Here is a 19,325-nt window from a genome sequence, read left to right on the forward strand (position 1 = left end):
AGGCGACTTTGTGCGACTTTTGCAGGCGACTTTGTGCGACTTTGGAAAGCCAAAGTGATGCGTAGGCCTTTACACAATGGAAAGGCATTTTGGAGAGATTAGTCGTTTGCGGTGGCAGAGATCTATCGCGGGGGACTATATCTCTCCATGGGACATCACCCTTAAGAGGTGAACTTCCGTTTAAGAAATAACACCTCTTCTAGAAAAAACTTTTAGGTGGGGGATAGTGATGATAAACTGATTATAAAAAGCCTACTTCAATCCCACCGTAAAACTGCCTACTATAGCAAGGAATGGAACTAAATGCCACATTTGTCTACGACCTTGAAAACAGGGCCACTGGCCACTCCCTTTACAGTCAAACTCACCGGAAATATTTTGTTGTGTACTCCACATGGTCTTCTTCCATGCACTTTCTTCTACTTCTCTGGAGCTCCTCTATTCTTTGCTTTTCCATAGCTGCTGCTTCTACATTCCCTTCTTCTAACAACCTAACACAGAAACAGGAAGAATACACGGGCAAATCAAGTTTAGTTTTCAAATGGCTTCGTTTTTAAAAAAACACAGAGAGTGGGGGGGGGGGAGTGGGGGGGGCTACAGTGTTTAGTAGCAGAATCAGGCCAACTACTATTGACACTTAAGGCAATTCTGTTTGGTTTGACACCTTGACCATGCCTCACTCCACTCATTCAAACACCCCCCCACACACGCTTCCCACCCCATCTTCAACCCCAATCCCCACCCCTTTTCTCCCAGGCTCCTAATTGAACCTCTTCTGCCCAAAGCTGTATTTATGTACTGTATATAGGCACCAAAGGGCCTGTGCCTAGGGGGGCAGCCTTAGGGGGGAGGCCCTTGGGCGCCTATATAATTAATATAAAAAAAAAATAGAAACCCTCCGTATCCACTGCCAGATGTACCTGTCCAAATCCAGTGGTAGATCGGGGGGGGGGTGAGGGTTCCATCCAAGATTATTGACATGTATGACATCACGCATACATGTGCGCATATGACATCACTTCTGCAGTCTGGGGGGGGGACATTTAGATCTGGTGCCTAGTGTGGCACTGGGCCTAAATACAGAGCTGCTTCTGCCACCTCCTAATTCTGTCCCTGGTCGGTAGAACATGCAATGACACAGAGATAAATGAATTTTTATGTTTATTTAGACTCAAGCAGGGCGCTTCTGTGTTGGTCAGTATTTGTATGTTTGATCAGTAGCATAATTAGAGGAAGCAGACCCCCCAGAACTGTGGGTCTGCAGTTGTATAGATTCTCTCCTATCTGAGAGTGGGTGGGAAGGGGGGAATGTGAGTGAACAGGTGGGAGGGTAGCAGGTGGGAAAGCAGATCAACAAGCACAACATTAACCTGTATTTAGAGTGAGCACAGTTGCAGTAGCGTTTGTAATGACCCATTATGTCATACAGTCATACAGATTACTATGCAACTGAGCTGAGCCTTTATTTTATTTGTATCATGTTTACCTTTGATCTGGCCTGAATCTTGCGTCCGTCAGTGGAAGGAAGTCTTTCAGCACTGGGTCCAGCTCATTCAACTCTATGGCGAATCTCGTGAAACCATAATAGAGCTCATAGTTGGTGGGCATGGAACCTGAGAGATTAAAGCACTACAATAAATATAACAGTAATAAAAAATAAATACACTGTGTAGTTCACACAAAAAGGCCATATTTGAGTCTATTTTGAGAGCATGTGTACTGAAAATAAAGTAAACCCTGAAGTAAAATTAAATATATTATAAGAAGGGGAAGTTCATATTTAAATAAACTTTTACTGTTATTGATGTACCTATTCCAAGCAATATTTTCAATTGTTCTTCATTTTCAAATTTCATGGATTTTCAAATCATTAGTTTTCCCAATCTTAGGCCTCGAACTAGGGTTGCCACATTTTCATGGGCCCCTTATTGGCCTATGACCTGGAGGCTGGGGGGCCAAATGGGGTGAGAGTAGAGCTGCTACACTATAAAGCAAAGGAGAGGGAGAATCAGCTAGAAGGCAGTGCGAAATAGGTAATGGGCAGGGTGAAGGGGGAGTGGGGGGCAGAATTGGGCTGGTTTAGGGGCAGGTAGAAGGCTAAATAATTAGGGATTATAAATTTACCTCCAAGTATAATGCGGGTAAATTTGTAATACTGGCCTCGGCCCTGGCCAGTGCACTACTGGCTGGGTGGCAATCCTACCTCCAACAGACATGCTGGTCAAATTTGTGGCCTGAAAGAAGGGAGTGGCTTGCTTGGGGTTCTGGGCACAAAAAGAGTGCTGGGGTGCTGCTACCTGAGACATATATGGTCTCACATAATAACAGAGAGGAGGGAATCTTGTATTACTGAAAACAAAGACCTAAATGAATGTGGTGCAGTATGCCTTTGGCTACACCTATCTGTTCTCATGGAATACCCTATAGGGTAAAGCTCACCCACTAGGTTTATTAGCACAGCCAGGCAGTTGCATACAAATGAGCAGTGTGTCTCATCATTGAAATGCTTTTGTGAATCACTGGCTCCTATCATCTAAACCATCAGCTCAATATCTGCATAATATCTCACATTTTTTTAAGTATAAATGGAGATATGAGAAAGAACGTTTTCTATGCACTAAAACACCCCATTTTTCTGTGCAAGAACACATAGATGCACATGACTGTGTTTTGTACATGATGGAGTCTTCTCATAGAGTCATACAGTCTGTTAAATTAAAAATTTCCATTCCAGAGTTATGGGTCTCTACCTGGCCTCCATATGCATTTTGCTGCAGGTGCATCCCCACAATACAGGCCTTCATGCCACTTTCCAAAGAGCCGATGAACCACTTTTCCTTCCTGATCCATCACAACTCCATGGACCTCATTAGCACTGGAGTTCCAGTAGCTTCCCTGTGGATAAATAGACAGCAATACATCAACAGATGGCTTGTCCTGGAGTTATTCCAACAGCTTATTGGCATATCCTTATTCGATTTTCTTAGTTCTGATATCAAATATTTCTCATGGGGCATGTCCAGAATGAAGCCAAAAGACCTGCAATTTTACCTGAGCTTAAGTAAATGAGCACAAAAATAAGTCTGTAGATTATGTCAGTCCACCAGACTGCGGCAAAAATTAGGTTAAATGAAAATGTTACAGCATAAGGTTAGTGTCACATTGTATTTTCTACGCTGTTGCATCTATGTATCTAAATATGCATAAATGCTGAACACAGATAAAACTGTACAGAGTTTAATTGTGCTCCCATGGGTACAGACCCAGAGGGGAGACTGACATCAATTAAATACTGCATTGCAGGATACACTGCAGGGCCCTTAATGGACTTAATGCTGTGTTCCAAGGCCAGGAACATGAGTTAGTGATTGGAAAGCCCAGTCTTTCTTTGTTCTCATTAGCTTGCTCCACACATGTACAGGCTTACAATGGCAGCATAATACTCTCTGCACCTATCTATCATTCATTAAACATTCATTCATTCAGATCGGCTATGCATAGCAAATGAAAGATGGGAGAAGTGCAGTTTAGCACCTTTTGGATTCACTGCTCAGGCTGAATAAAGAGAGAATAGATTATCCCACTGGGAGTATAACTACTGCAAATAGTGATTGGCTGACTGAAAAGGGAATCAATAGCTGTTCTTCATGTTTTACTGCTGCCTGCTACTTACTATGCAGCCTCTTGTCATGGGGTCAAGACACATGCCCCCCACTCCCCACAATGTACATGGATGAGCAAGGCTGTCTCAACAAAACATGGGGCCTAAGATGAAAACAAAGCCTGGCACCCCCAAAAATGCACTGTGCTTTGTTACACCATTAAGCCATTATTGTCCATATATGCCAGTAAGATCACTGCAGAATTGCATTATAAGCACGTTAATTGCATCCAGACATGGCAGTAAGATCATTACAAAAAATGGACAATGATCACATTAATCCCAAATATACCAGGGAGATCACTGCAGAAAATGGATAGACTGAAAGCATTACTAGTGCTCCCATGCTGCTTGCCTGGCTCTGCCTCCTGCATAGCTGAACCTCCCTTAATGATTAAACATGGCCATGCATTCCACAACAGAACACACAGCCATTTTTAAGGCAGGGCAATATGGGAAACGTAGACACCTATCTGGGACAGTGGGCTGTGGGCTGAAATCTGGAACAGTTGGGAGGTCTGAAAAATTCCAGGGGGGAGGGGGGCCAAGTGCCCCCTTGCCCCTATTTGTGGTGCCCATGGACATGGAACTCCTTGGTCACTTATAATATCCTTATATTTTACAATATGGAGTACTTTAATTGCTGTATATCCCTACTGACAATCTTAACCAACAGGTGTGAGGATTCAGTACAGATTTGGCACGAATAAAAGGTTTCCTATATATATCATATCATGTGAAAGAAAGGAGTTATTGCACTAAGCCAATATGGCTCTGTGTCATTACTGATAAAGACATAAAGGTTGCCCTTGTCAGCCAGCTTGTATCTGCAAATCAATAACGCCTCAGCTGATCTTGCAGGATTCCTTACCTTGATAAATGTCATCTTACACATTGAAACACAGTTCTTTGTGTTCCGTATGGTGATCTCGCCATAATGTTCTATCCATCTCCTCCCACTGAGGATGTTGTGTATGCATGTGGTGACTTTATTCCAGATGTAACAATCTCCATACCTATAAAAAAAGCATCTGTCAAAAATAGTTCTGTTCTGTTTGCATCGAAAAAACATCTCTAAAACATTTCATGCCTTTAGCAGGCCTCATTTTATATTTTTTCCAGTAGGAGTAGAGCAATTCATAAAAGGACTCTCGTTTGAGTCCTCAAAGGCAATTTTTCAATGCACAAAAAGAATGAAGTTGAACTCAGAATTCAATTTAAGGTGATTTAGTGGCCCATCACAAGCCAAGCCTACGTGGACATGTTTGACTTTTGGTGGTACCAGTAAATCATGCCAGACTGGATCTGAAATACTGCTTCATTATTTTCTTACAATGGAATACTGCCTTCCATCAGCAGAAGGTTCCAGGGTTTTGCACCCGACCCAATGGACAATTCAGTACTTTTTGTCTTTATAAACATGGATTTGTTAACATCTATTCTGACTTGGCAAGTTTTTCTTTTCTTACCATGCACCAATATAAATAAAAAACAGAACAAGATATCCAAGACTGCCAGAATAATATAAATACGAAAGTATCAGACTGGGCCTCCTAGGACCCATCGGAGAACCTAACACCTAAATGTGTTATAGGTTAAAGGTGTACACATAGACAGACATGGATAGAAAGCTAATAGTAGGCCACAATCTCTCATTTTTTGCACTTTACACACCGCCTTAGGCTTTGTGCAAATTGCCGCAGGTCTCTGCATCATGAAGTAGGGGTAGGCAGAAAAGGCACATGCCATGGGCACAAGAGAGTGGGAGTGTGGGCACATACTGCTTTTGCCTGCCTTCCCCTAGTTTAAGGCCATCTGAAGTCTGCACTCCCCACAAACTGTTGCATGGATCAAGTTGAGAGGGGAGAAGAGGAGTGGAGCAGGTGAGTGCAGGAGACGCTTGCCTTGGGTGCCCCCCCAACCCGAGGCCCGGCACTGCTCTACAGCCTATTTGGGAGTGCAGACCCCTGCGACTTCCCCCACAAAGAGGGTTGCCACACGGTTTTCAGAAGGGCTCTCTGGGTCAAAACCTCGTGCCCGTTTTTTAAAATTAGGAAAACCGAGCAGGACTCACTGAGATTGACGCGATTATCAGCCAACCACCCCGATAGCCCCGCCTAGTGGCAGTCACGGCCCCATCTCTTCCTGCCCCCATGATGTCACAGCCCTGTCTCTTCCCTGCCCCCGTGATGTCACTGCCCACTCCCTGCCCAGCGACAACTGTATCACATAAAGCCACCCCCAACATAACAAAGTAATGCAGAGGTGAAATTAAAAAGGAGCAATAATGATAATTTAAATGTCATAATAAAAATATTTTATATATACTTTTTAACATTTAAGCATGTAAAACAAACATTTTAAAAATCTTACTTTGGTAATGTAACATTCACTGTTCCAAAAGGCAATATTTCCATTGATTTTCCCCAAAATTTATTTTTCCATCTGATATCTGAAAGTCAAAAGGTATTGTAAAAATGTGTTTACTAAACAACTTAATATTCCAAAATATTCAAGCAAATACCAAAAGGAAACCCAGGGAGAAATAATGACCCTACATTGAAATATGGTGATGGTAGGACACATTTCTCTGGACAGTAATATATGGATCTTGTTCTTAAATTGTAGGTTCATGAAATCCCTCTGTGACTTCTGATATCCATGTATTATAGGGGGTATAGCACTTTTTATAAACACACACATATATACTGTATATTCAACTGTAGCTATGTTGTCCCTTTTGGTAGAGATGGTGGTACTATAAAGTGTTCCTTTACTACAAAAAAATGATCTGCTCTTAGTAGTACAGGTATAGGATCCGTTATCCAGAATGCTCGGGACCAAGGGTATTCCGGATAAGGGGTCTTTCCTTAATTTGGATCTCCATACCTTAAGCCTACTAAAAAATCAATAAAACATTATTTAAACCCAACAGGATTATTTTGCATCCAATAAGGATTTTTTATATCTTAGTTGGGATCAATTATAAGGTAATGTTTTATTATTACAGAGAAAAAGGAAATCAGTTTTAAAATTCTCAATTATTTGATTATAATGGAGTCTATGGGAGACAGGCTTTCCATAATTCGGAGCTTTCTGGATAATGGGTTTCCGGATAAGGGATCCCATACCTGTACATTGTGTTCCTACAGGTTATACCAAAGTTCTTCTGAAATATTTCTATTTCATATATTTATGCAGTTTTAAATACTGCGAGGTAGTTTTCTGTTTATAAATATAATGTTAAAAAAATAAGTATAAAGCTTTTGTGGACTTGGCTCCTTCACTAAGCACTTCTATTTCATCCTGCACATAGGGTCGGTTTTAGGGTGCCTAGGTCCATGGAAACATATCTAGTCGAATTACTTTCTGTAATAATGGGTAGAAACAGCCCAGAACAGCTGGCTTCTAGTTACATATAAACAGAATGCAAAGTACTGTGTTAGTCTACTACTTGATATGGAAGCTGGTTTGTGAATGTTTTCCATACATTAGTGTAATCCATCATCTCATCAAACCTCCATGTCCCTCTAATTCCTGAAAGAACCCACTCCACACGCACCAAAATATCTTATACATTATAAGGAGTAATACACCAAAACACATACACAAGATTTATAATTATTTTGAAAAATACCTTGCCAGAAAACAAAGTTCTTGGATTCACAATGACAGGCTGAAATTGGGGGGTGATGGCTAACCTGAAATATAATAATATTACTATTATTATTATTATTATTATACATAGTCCCACCCATCCTTATTTGACCAGGACCCTGTCTTCTCAAACTGTCATGCTGGCAGTGCTAAGCTAAAAAGGGAATTTTATGCAAAGCCCATAGAAACACAGACTTATAAATGGCACTAAGATACATAATGCCAAGAGCCCAACTTACCTGCTCTGAAAAAAAACGAAATCCTTTGTCTTCTCTTATACATTCATATGTCTCCCCGAGCACAGGGTTAAATGGTTTGCTTCCTGCTCGGTAGTAAGTGGAAGCGTATCCTGAGACCGCAAATGCAGCAATTAGGGCCTGTAAAGAAAAGTGTAGGTTAAATATATGCTATGTTAATAATGCACGCATATTTTTATACAAAATATTATAAAATATTCTAAATATTTTAAATTAAGCATTGTTTTACAAGCCTAGCACTATACTACTAAGTTAAGTAGTTCACTATAAAACAACATGTAGTTCACCCATAACACTTAATAGGCAGAGATACCATCACATTTTCTTGTGATTGTATTTAGTACAACAATGTAAATAACTCCAGCACATTCAGGCCAAGATTCTCACTTTTATTATTTGGAAAGTATTAGTTGTCTTTTCTACCATTAGACTGCTATAGCTTACTGAATCTAACCTCAAGAGACTACTCTTTCTATTCACATGTACCAAAGACGTACTACCGTATCGATTACATTTTGATGGCAGGAGGTTTGGCAAACGGTACATTGTCAACTTAGTTACGTAGCATAATTGTATCAGACTACAGTTCCATTCGATTAAAATGGGAAATAAATCATTTATTCAATAACAACTATAATTGTAAATTCCCCTCCAACCTCTACAAAAATGATTTATTCATTACTTGCCTAAAAAGTTCTGGGAAAATGATGTAGACAGTAGCCTAAAGCACGGTAATAACCCAAAGCTGTTTTGGGATGTATCAAAAGCAGTAATTAGAGGCAAATTAATCCCTACACGCAAAAATGCTATTTCATTTTATATCAGACCTTGTATGAGCAAATTACAGTGAGTTTCTGCACAAGTGAGATGAGCATACAGAACAGCAATAAGATGGCACATAAGGCAGCTTTGTTACAGCCTTACATTCAATTTACAGCATCATAAGAGGAGACAAGACACTTTGATAAAAATAGTGGTATGTCCCAAGCTGATACATCCCTTACAAACAATAAAACATATACTAAAACATATAAAAGGTATATAAAAGAACCTAAAGTAGCATGCTTTAGGTCAGTGGTACCCAACCAGTGGCTTATAAGCACCATGTTGCTCACACCCCCTTTGATGTTGCTCCCAGTGGCCTCAAAGTAGGTGCCATTTTCAAATTTTTGGCTTGGAGGCAAGTTTTGGTTGCACCGAGACACAGTTTTACTCCAAGCAGAGCCTCCTGCAGGCCAGCAGTCCACAATAGCCAATCACAGCCCTTATATTGCATTCTTAAGGAACTTTTTCATGCTTCTATGGCTCACTTTTATTTGAGAGCCACACTTTTTACATCTGAGTGTGTCTCTCAAGTAAAACTGGAATGGAAAACCATGTGGCAACCCACAGTATTTCAAAGAAAACTTCACAAGGCACTGGTGGGCACTGGGCCAAATTGCATCAAATTAGTAACCATTATGCTAAAGAGAGTTGTATATATTAGACTTCTACAACTAGAATAAGAAGTTCCCAGTGGCTAGGATTGCTACTGAGCATTGCAGTAATTTTTTGGGGTTTGAACGGTTTCCATATGGCTTATTTACAACTACAGTTGCGTTCACCCAAATGGACACAGCAATTGCATGGATTGATGCCATTCATTAAAAGTACTTGTGCCCAAGCTACTTCTTGCACTTCTTATAGTTGTGTTTTGTGCTGGTGGGTCTTCCTGTTCCAAATCATGTACAATACAATTGTGCCTAGTGATGCAGGGGAACCCTGAAGATACAACCATCCTTCACGCTGGCAGTTAAACTATGGTTGCTTCTGCGGGCTGTGTCAATATGCACAGCAGTCTTGCTCCTAAAGCGCTATTTTAATGCTGAGCACCCAAAATTATGCAGATGCCGTCACAACAGCCTAAAGCAGTGCAGTCCAACTTCTGTTGTAGCGAGGGCCGGAATTTTTCCGACCTACGTGGTAGAGGGCCGATAATGGAAGCCAGTTTTGACCACTCCCCTTTTTGAAACCGCACCCATGTTATCACATGACCATACCCATATTAATGGTTGTAGTACAGCAAAAACCTGCCATACTCTGCCTGCCCTACCCTGCCTGTGTGTGCCATACTCTGCCTTCCCTAACCTGCCTGTGTGTGCCATACTCTGCCTTCCCTACCCTGCCTGTGTGCCATACTTTCACTGTGTGTGCCATTCTTGGCTGGTTTGTGCCATACTTGGCCTGTGTGTGCCATACTCTGCCTGCCCTACCCTGCCTGTGTGTGCCATACTCTGTCTTCCCTACCCTGCCTGCGTGTGCCATACTTTCACTGTGTTTGCCATTCTTGGCTGGTTTGTGCCATACTTGGCCTGTGTGTGCCATACTCTGCCTGCCCTATGCTGCCTGTGTGTGCCATACTCTGCTTGCCCTACCCTGCCTGTGTGTGTATGGCACACACAGGCAGCCTACAGTGACACAATGCTGGCACTGCTCCTACAGTCTGCACAATAACTATATATTAAAAACTTTTTAATTGCAGTACCACCTCAGTATATGTTCTTTTTGTAGAGTGCATGGATTATTTGTGGGTTTCTACTGCTCCTGAGGTGTGAACAGGGGAACAATATGGGTGATTACAGCCTGAGCCTGAGGTGTGAACACTGCAGGGGGTGAACAATGCAGAGATTAAAAGGTGTGAACAGTACAGGGGATTACATATTTAAACAATACAGCCTGATTACAGCCTGAATCCGAGGTGAGAACCATGCAGGGGGCCAGTTAATCACAGTACTGATACCATTTAAAGCTTACACAAGAGTAAGCCATCAAAGCAGCCAGACAGGTGGGGGGCCACACAGAGGGGGGTCGCGGGCCGCCAGTTGGACAGCACTGGCCTAAAGTATATGGTGACCTAAATTTTTCTTACATCAGGATATATGAATAAATAAAAATAAAATTATTTTGCAACATGTGAGTGCTACACTGAGGTTCTGCAAAAAAATAAAGAGGCAATAATGCAGCGCTTCCAGGCATGGTGGTATGAAAGCAGACATAGACTCTCAGCTGTATGTGCCTACTGCCGTGCATGCTTTTAGCCCAAAATCTGTGTCTACAGAACTGGCTTTGTGAGGCGGATTTCTATTACGGTCATTGCCAATGTCTAGGAACATCTATACCTGCAGGAAAATGATGGTAGAGAAAACGCCATGTGTGCTACAGGTATGGGACCTGTTATCCTGAATGCTTGTAACCTGGGGAGTCAGTATAAGGGATCTCCATAACTTAACTCTACTAAAAAATCATTTAAACATTAATTAAACCTACTAGAATTGTTTTGCCACCAATAAGGATGAATTATAGCTTAATTACCATACCATCAAGTACAAGCTACTATTTTATTATTACAGAGAAAGACAAAATCATTTTTAATATAGGAATGGGATCTGTTATCTGGAAACACTTTATCCAGAAAGCTCCGAATTATGGAAAGCCTGTCATAGACTCAATTTTAATCAAATAATTCAGATTTTTATCGATTTCCTTTTTCTCTATAATAATAAAACAGTACCTTGTACTTGATCCCAACTAAAATATAATTAATCCTTATTGGAGGCAAAACAATCCTATTGGGTTTATTAATGTTTTACTGATTTTTTAGTAGACAGTGGCAGATGGGGAGATTATTCGCCTCACAACAAATCTTTGTTGCCGCGGGCGACTTATCTCTCCGCAATGCCATCCCACCAGCAAGAATGTAAATTGCCGGTGGGGTGGCATACTTGTCGCTACGATTTCCCGAAGTTGCCCAAAGTTGCCTTGAGAGGAATCTCCCCATCTGCCACTGCCACTTATCCGGAATACCCTTGGTCCCAAGCATTTTGGATAAGGGGTCCTATATTTGTAATTAGAATTTCATATAATGGAGTTATGAGAGATGGCACTCCCATAATGCCTATACACCTGTATAAGCCTATTACTAAGCCTAATAAGCGAACCACCAATTGATATTAAAGATCAGTTTAGGGACAGGCCATGGGACCTGTTAATGATGTGGAAGTATGTAAAATGTATAACAAAATGAAATTCATATCTCTATGTCTATGTTTTTTGAATTGAGTAGTATACCTTTTGCTTGTTTGCAGAACTTTACTTTTTTTTTCTTGTAATTACATGTCGTTTTCTAGCATGAAGCTTTCCAGCAATTTTCTTTAGCAGAAGCAACAACAATCTCCAGGCTAATAAGTCCCAGAGCAATAGCACTGGGTACAACGCTGCACGCTCAGAATCTGCTTTATATAAATCATGATGTTCGGCGGGTCCTTCTCAAGAGAATGCTTGTTTAAGAGTATAAACACAAAAAAATCAGCACTCTGAGAGACCTTTCCTCCTCAGCAGTCTCACACATAGGCTCATAGAGCGAGATCCCCCAGTTACTGCAGGCTGAATAAGAGCAGCCTTAATTAGCACTACCCCAGCATTCATATGTAAAGCCTGCCCTGTTTCTTTTGATTAATAAATGGATCTGTCCTAGTTCAAATTATGTGGGGCTTGAAACTATAAAAATTGCATTCTAATAAAAATAGAAAATCAAGCTGAAATTGAACAGAGATGCCTCTGCTTCTTGGCACCACCAGTGAATCCACTCGATGCTTCCTTCTAAATGATCTTGCCGGTTTCTGTGACCTCTTTACAGAGATTTTTCATCAGTCCCTGCCCCAGTGGATTTGATGACCTGAGGTCCCTATCACATTCACACACTAGGGAGAAACACAGGGCGAACATACAAAGGCTCAAGTGCAAACAAAGTGGACAACTTGTGCTTTTCCCCACAGTGGGTTGCGTATAAACCACTTTCATTAAAGGTACTTGCTGCTAAATGCTTGGCACCTTTCAGTCGTTTCTGCCTCCATTCCTAATTGGGTGCTGCTGCGTCTATTGATGCTCGGCACTGTGCGAACCCTAGAGCTACTGTCACTTCCTGACCAGGTGGTAGCTCCGGGGTCCCCTCAGCGCCCTGGTGTCACACTGGCCCAGTCCAACCTTGCTTGACACTACAGTATTGGGCACAGACACCATTTCAATGCCGAAACTTAGACCAGGCAGACTGCTGAAATACTTTAACAGTACACAAAAATTGCATCTAATTCAGCACTCATATTGCAAATGCAATGACAGTACATGTTGCTATGGGTAGCTGCACTGGTACACCTATATCCATAAAGTGTAAAACAGAAATTATTTCTATTGATATCACAGAGAATCTGGCCAATAGCATATACCTTACCATACGTTCATGAGGATCATCTGTCTCAGCAGCTTTATCTAACAGCTCGCTATACTCAAGTTCTTCACACAGGTGCTGTAAAGTATTGAGCGGCTCATTTAATTCCACCGGCATGGAAACCTTGGACAAGTCTTTGCCGATGTTATTTCTCAAAATATTCCACAAGTTGATATTGCTGGTATCTGGAGACGGAGCAGGGAGGCAAGTTCGCCGGCCTGTCCTAAAGGCTCCACCTAATAGCTCTCCATTAAGAACTAAATGAAAACAAAGACATACAGAGTGCAGTTAAGTGTATGTTACACAAGCTTTATATTCAAGGGTGATGAATATTGGTGTGTAGGAAGCCATCTCAGTGCATTGTACCCTGGAAAATGAAGAATATGGCTAGCCCCATGTGAAATTTCAAAATGAAATATAAAAAAATCTGTTGGATTCTGCTGGAGAAGCTCTATTAACTGATGTGTTTTAAAAAAGCATGTTTTCCCATGACAGTATTCCTTTAATGCTCACTTATTTAGCATAATTTCTAGAACAGTTTTAATTTCATTATGAAGGCTGTCTAAACAAAGTAAAAACATATTATCTATCCTCCTAGGCTTTATTCAACATTATAAAATGGATGGGGGTCATACAGCTAGCTAGTTAAGCTGCCCATACACGCACCGATACAAATTTCGGACCGTGTGTGGGTTTCAAATTATCATCCCCCCAATTTTCATACTATGGCGATCAGTCAATTAGTTGATGGACAGGTTAGAAGATTTCTGTTGGATAACGATTGTGTTGTGTACCTACTGGCGTTATCCTTGGTTATCCTACAATGTATTTCTGGAACATCACTTTTCTACGATTGTTGTCTGGCGATTATTAGCAGTTATAACATCTTCCGATTGTTATCTTTAGGATTTTAATCCTACAATTTCAGTCTGAATGTTAGTTTCAGATTGTTGCATTAAAATGTACAATTCATATCCGAACGGTTGTCGGAAGCAGAATAAAATGCAGGGTCGGACTGGGCCGCCGGGACACCGGGAAAAATCCCGGTGGGCCCCGGCCCTAGTGGGCCCCAGCGGCCCAGTCCGACCTTTGCCGGAGCTCCCTCTACTGACTGTTCCTCCTGACGCGTTCCATTTATACGCACTCGGGGAGGACGTCAGGCGGGGGCCCTGCGGGGGGGGTTAGGGGGGCCCTGCGGGGGGGTTAGGGGACGCGGCTGGGGCACCTGCAGAGCCCCGGTGGGCCCTTCACCCCCCAGTCCAACCCTGATAAAATGTGATCGTGTATGGCCAGCTTTAGATATAGGAACTAGAATCTCCTTTTTAGGCACCGTAGACTGAAATAAGTGATATCCCAAGTCAAAAAGAAATATTTTCTTTTGTTACTTTGGCACTGAAGATTTATTGAAGAAGGTGAAAATAAATGAGACCCACCAGAGTGCTTTATGAGAATAAACAAGAGCACTTCCTGTACAAGTTGTTCTGAAGGAGAGAGCTGGATACTCATAATATAGTAGGTGCAGAGCCAAGAAAGAAAAGGCAGAATCACAGAGGACGTTTTCCTGATGCTTCATAACAAAAATAAATCAGTGTCAGTGAAAGTATTGACTTTTGGTACAAGAACTGTGTCTTTATGATTTCGGTATTTTGTAAGAACCTCTGCTTCCCAGTTATATGTCTTTAAAATAAAAGTACAGTATTTATCTGAAAAAAGATTTTATATATAAGATGTATTAGTATGGAGCGTAGAGAGCCCCTTGTCCCTGGCATCCCAGCCTGATCTCAGATTAGAGCGAAATTTAAAGGTCAATGCTTATATACTATGTTGAATGTAACAGCAACTATACAACCACATTTTTATATATCTGTAACCTTGTTCGGGTTGTTTTCAAAGAGTTGTTCACCTATAAATTTACTTTCAGTATGATGTAGAGATAGTTACATAGTTACATAGGGTTGAAAAAAGACCAGAGTCCATCAAGTTCAACCCATCCAAGTAAACCCAGCACACACAACCCACACCTACCAATCTATACACTCACATACATAAACTATATATACAACCACTAGTACTAACTGTAAATATTAGTATCACAATAGCCTTGGATATTCTGATTGTTCAAGAACTCATCCAGGCCCCTCTTATAGGCATTAACAGAATCTGCCGTTACCACATCTCTAGGAAGGGCATTCCACAACCTCACTGCCCTCACCGTGAAAAACCACCTACGCTGCTTCAAATGGAAGCTCCGTTCCTCTAATCTATAGGGGTGACCTCTGGTGCGCTGATTGTTTTTATGGGAAAAAAGAACATCCCCCATCTGCCTATAATCCCCTCTAATGTACTTGTACAGAGTAATCATGTCCCCTCGCAAGCGCCTCTTTTCAACCCCAACCTCGACAGTCTAACCTCATAGCTTAAATCTTCCATCCCCTTTACCAGTTTAGTTGCACGTCTCTGCACTCTCTCCAGCTCATTAATATCCTTCTTAAGGACTGGAGCCCAAAACTGCACTGCATACTCAAGGTGAGGCCTTACCAGGGACCTATAAAGGGGCAAAATTATGTTCTCATCCCTTGAGTCAATGCCCTTTTTTATACAAGACAGCACTTTATTTGCTGTAGTAGCCACAGAATGACACTGCCTGGAATTATACAACTTGTTATCTACAAAAAACCCCAGATCCTTCTCCATTAAGGATACCCCCAACACACTACCATTCAGTAGATAGTTCGCGTTTATATTATTTCTACCAAAGTGCATAACTTTGCACTTGTCAACATTGAACCTCATTTTCCAGTTTGCTGCCCAGTTTCCCAATTTTGTCAAATAGCTCTGCAAAGCGGCAGCATCCTGCAGATTAATGTTATAAGGTAATTTGCAAATGCTCTTCATTTTTTTTTCAAACTATTTAGCTTTTTGTTAAGCAGCTCTCCAGTTTTGAATTTCATCTGGTTGCTAGGGTATAATATAACCTAGATACAGATAAAAAAGACATAAGTAATATAACAAAACAATATTATTTTAGGGCTGGCATTCAGATGGTTGTTAGGGGGCAATATTTAGGGCTTTCCCGGAAGATTTTATGGTTGGCTTTTAGGAGGCAGAGATATTTGCTGTATTGTTGATAAACTATGACCGAGCTACAGGAAGAAAAGTCTTGGTTAAAGAAAAACTATACCCCTGGAATGAATACTTAACCCAACAGATAGTTTATATCTTATTAGGGCTCTGGCACACGGGGAAATTAGTCGCCTGCGACAAAACTCCATGTGTGCCAGAGCCCTTAAAGGAATACTGCAAGGGGAAAACATGTTTTTTTCAACATGCATTAGTTAACAGAACTTCTCCAGCAGAATCCTGCATTGAAATCCGTTTTTCAAAAACACAGATTTTTTTTATATATAATTTTGAAATTTCACATGGGGCTAGCCATATTCTTCATTTCCCAGGGTGCCACAGTCATGTGACCTGAACAGTCCAAGTCCAGTTGGGGCTCCTCCAGTTACATGGGAGTAGGAGAAACAATGGGTTTCCTAAAATCAGTTCTAATGTGTAGCGCTGGCTTCTTCTGAGAGCTCAGACTCAGACCTCAGATGGCGCCTACACACCAATATTACAACTAAAAGAATACATTTGTTGGTTCAAGAATACAGTTTTAAATGGTTGAGTGAATTGCTATGTAAACAGTGTAACTTAGAAATAAAAAGTATACCATACAAAGCATGACAGTAACCCTTTACGTGACCTATTAAAGAATCTTACCAAACTGGAATATATATCGGTAAATATTGCCCTATTACATTGGTCTATCACATAAATGTTAATGCCTTTCTTGTTTCTAATTTACAGTGAAGGGCATATAATAAAAAAACAATGTATTATGTTTCCTAAAGAACAAGTAAAAACTCTGACAGAAGATTGTTTTTGCTGGTTTGACACAATGCTACAGTACAGCAGCCCTCATATAAAGATATGTTCCAAGACGCTGCAGCAGAACCAGGCATAGATTATTATGCCAAGTGAATACTGTCAGTTCTCATATATTGCTTGGAGTTCAGCTCCTACTCATTTTTATATGCAGTAATACGCAAACAATAAATGCTCTGCCTGCACAATTCATAGCTTATTTTCTAGGCAAATTTAAATGAAAGTAAGATAGACCTTACGGATAAGCTATTTCTTGCATTTCACAATTTTGACCACATTAGAAACAGACCTTCTAAATGTATTTATCATAACCCCATAATGTATGATATATTGAATAGATTATCCATCCTCATATGAATTCAGCAAATAGAGAGACACCTTATTTTTATCGTTTATGAATGGTTTTCTGTTGCTGATAAGAATACTTTTACTTACACAGACCCCAGTCATACACACATAGACAATCTATCACAGTATGAAAAGAATTCATAATGTTTGTATACAGTACTTTGACGGGACACGTTGTCTGCAACACTAGTGTTGTCTTCTGAGATATTGTCACTGACATCGCTGATGTACGATTCATCATCCGAGGCCTGAGAAGACAGAGTATAAAGCAGAAGAGCAAACACCAAGAGAATGTTTAGTGATAAATAAGCCCTTGATGTGAAAATTACAGATATAATCTCCTTAGCATAATAAATAAGGAATACATTTGAAAGGTATTGCTAGGAACTACGTTTGCACTTCCACCACTTGTATTGTTTAAGGTCCTAGTATACCAAAAGAAATCAATATACACAAAATAATACTAGGTATATTTAACCCAACTGAGCGTACTTCTTATATAGAAATAAAGGTTTAAAAGTAGGGATGCATCCAACCCACCCCGACGGATTCTGCCGAATCCGAATCCTAATTAGCGTACGCTAATTAGGATCAGAAGGGGTTAAAAATCACTGTGTGCTATGCTTGCAGCAGAAAATATTTTCCCAGGCCATTTAACCCTTTCCGAATGCTAATTAGCATATGCTAATTTATGCTTATCAGGATTCGGATCAAAAAAGCCTGTATTCTTCCCGAATCCTGAACAGAATCCAGGATTCGGTGCATCCCTATTTAAAAGACATTTAAACTCCCCACACAAAATGTATTCAGTGAACAGCCTCTTTGAAATATTTAAATACCTGCCACTCCGGTTGTTAAAAGGTTAATAGTACGGCTGCAGCCTCCCCTGAATCACTTAGGCTTCCTTCTCCTCCTCTAACTTTACTTGGCCCCTTCCCTCAGGAAATGACTTTGGCTCTTGGCTAACTAAACATGCTCAGTTCTTCTCAATTCAGATTACCAAACACACATTCCAGTCTAGCAGCCAATGAAGAGGTGGCACTGCTATTCTAGCTCTGTTGGAGAAACATGTTTTTTTCTCACTCTCCTGAGCTAAGCTTACAGTGCTTAATCTAAGCAAAACTGTTTATCAAAGTAAATTCTGCCTGTGTAAGCCTGCATTCTTCATTGCAACTTTACAATGCAGATGTGCTGTTTGCAGATGTAAATGTCACTGAAGATGTGTAAGAGAAAAATGGGTGTTGGGTGAAAGCTGCTATTTTTTTTAAATGTGAAGGTGTTGGTGAACAGAGGAGATATATGCAGTGCCCAAACTATATACATGGTAGGAAAATGTACGGTTTACATGTCCTTTAATGTGTCCAAGCACAATAGCAAATAACAGACATATTCTTTTCTTATGTTCAGAGTGCTAGTAAGATTGGGTCACATAAATAAAGGAAGTTGTTAAAGTTTAATGCCAAATTCAGTCTTTGGATAAAATTTTTAATAGCGGAAGTCCTTCTTTTCTCACAGTCCAGCCAGAAAGCACCAACAAAGCACACTGACAGAACCTTTAACATTAAACTGCATGAAATGTATGGTGGTCTTATTAACTAGGAACTACACATGGATATGGACCCATAATGAAATTATCAGTGCAGCATTACTGGGTATTTTAATATCACTATAACCTGACCATTGCCCCTCTCTGCAGTCCTCGTCTAGTTAACATACCCATACCGAGGCTAATACTTTGAATAACTGCAGTAGCACATTACTAATTCCTGCTATATCCAAATAAATCAACCGTCTTGTAACTTGTTAAAGGAAGAACCTAACCCAGAATATATTCATTGGAATTGCTTTAGTGTCTATTATTTAGCATTCTGCCTTTGATGTAATATAGCCCTGTGGCCTATGAATTTAGTAACCACTCTATTTATCACCCAGACAGAGCTGTTATATAAGCTGCATTTTAAATTTCAACACAACCATTTGTAATGTGACGTACTACTTGTTTCTCCAATCTATACATTCTTATATATGTTTGTTTTGTTTTTAACCAACTAGAAAAAACCCTGTAATGGGTATATAAACCACTCACTTCTCGCCTCATATATTGAGGCAATGATTGCTGTAAAAGCCACACATAAATACCATAAATTTTATGGCAATACTATACAGCAGTAACTAAGGAAATTATAGCTGAATGGATCGACATTTATGT

The 19,325-nt window shown here is 40.5% G+C and overlaps 1 protein-coding gene across 3 annotated transcripts in view; it reads right to left on the reverse strand.

The window, feature by feature from the left end:
* Positions 1-19,325, reverse strand: part of osbpl6 (oxysterol binding protein like 6) — a 121,911-nt gene that overhangs the window by 4,039 nt on the left and 98,547 nt on the right. For all 3 annotated transcript variants that reach the window (XM_002935685.5, XM_004917740.4, XM_031892959.1), the window contains 9 exons: positions 17,277-17,364; positions 12,842-13,095; positions 7,558-7,695; positions 7,299-7,362; positions 6,035-6,113; positions 4,533-4,677; positions 2,751-2,895; positions 1,487-1,613; positions 369-491 (listed from right to left, as the gene is read on the reverse strand). In XM_002935685.5, the coding sequence (XP_002935731.2) occupies positions 369-491; positions 1,487-1,613; positions 2,751-2,895; positions 4,533-4,677; positions 6,035-6,113; positions 7,299-7,362; positions 7,558-7,695; positions 12,842-13,095; positions 17,277-17,364 (1,163 nt within the window). The remainder of the gene's footprint in view (positions 1-368; positions 492-1,486; positions 1,614-2,750; positions 2,896-4,532; positions 4,678-6,034; positions 6,114-7,298; positions 7,363-7,557; positions 7,696-12,841; positions 13,096-17,276; positions 17,365-19,325) is intronic.

Source organism: Xenopus tropicalis, chromosome 9 (assembly GCF_000004195.4).
Source record: "Xenopus tropicalis strain Nigerian chromosome 9, UCB_Xtro_10.0, whole genome shotgun sequence".
In the NCBI taxonomy this organism is placed as follows: domain Eukaryota; kingdom Metazoa; phylum Chordata; class Amphibia; order Anura; family Pipidae; genus Xenopus; species Xenopus tropicalis.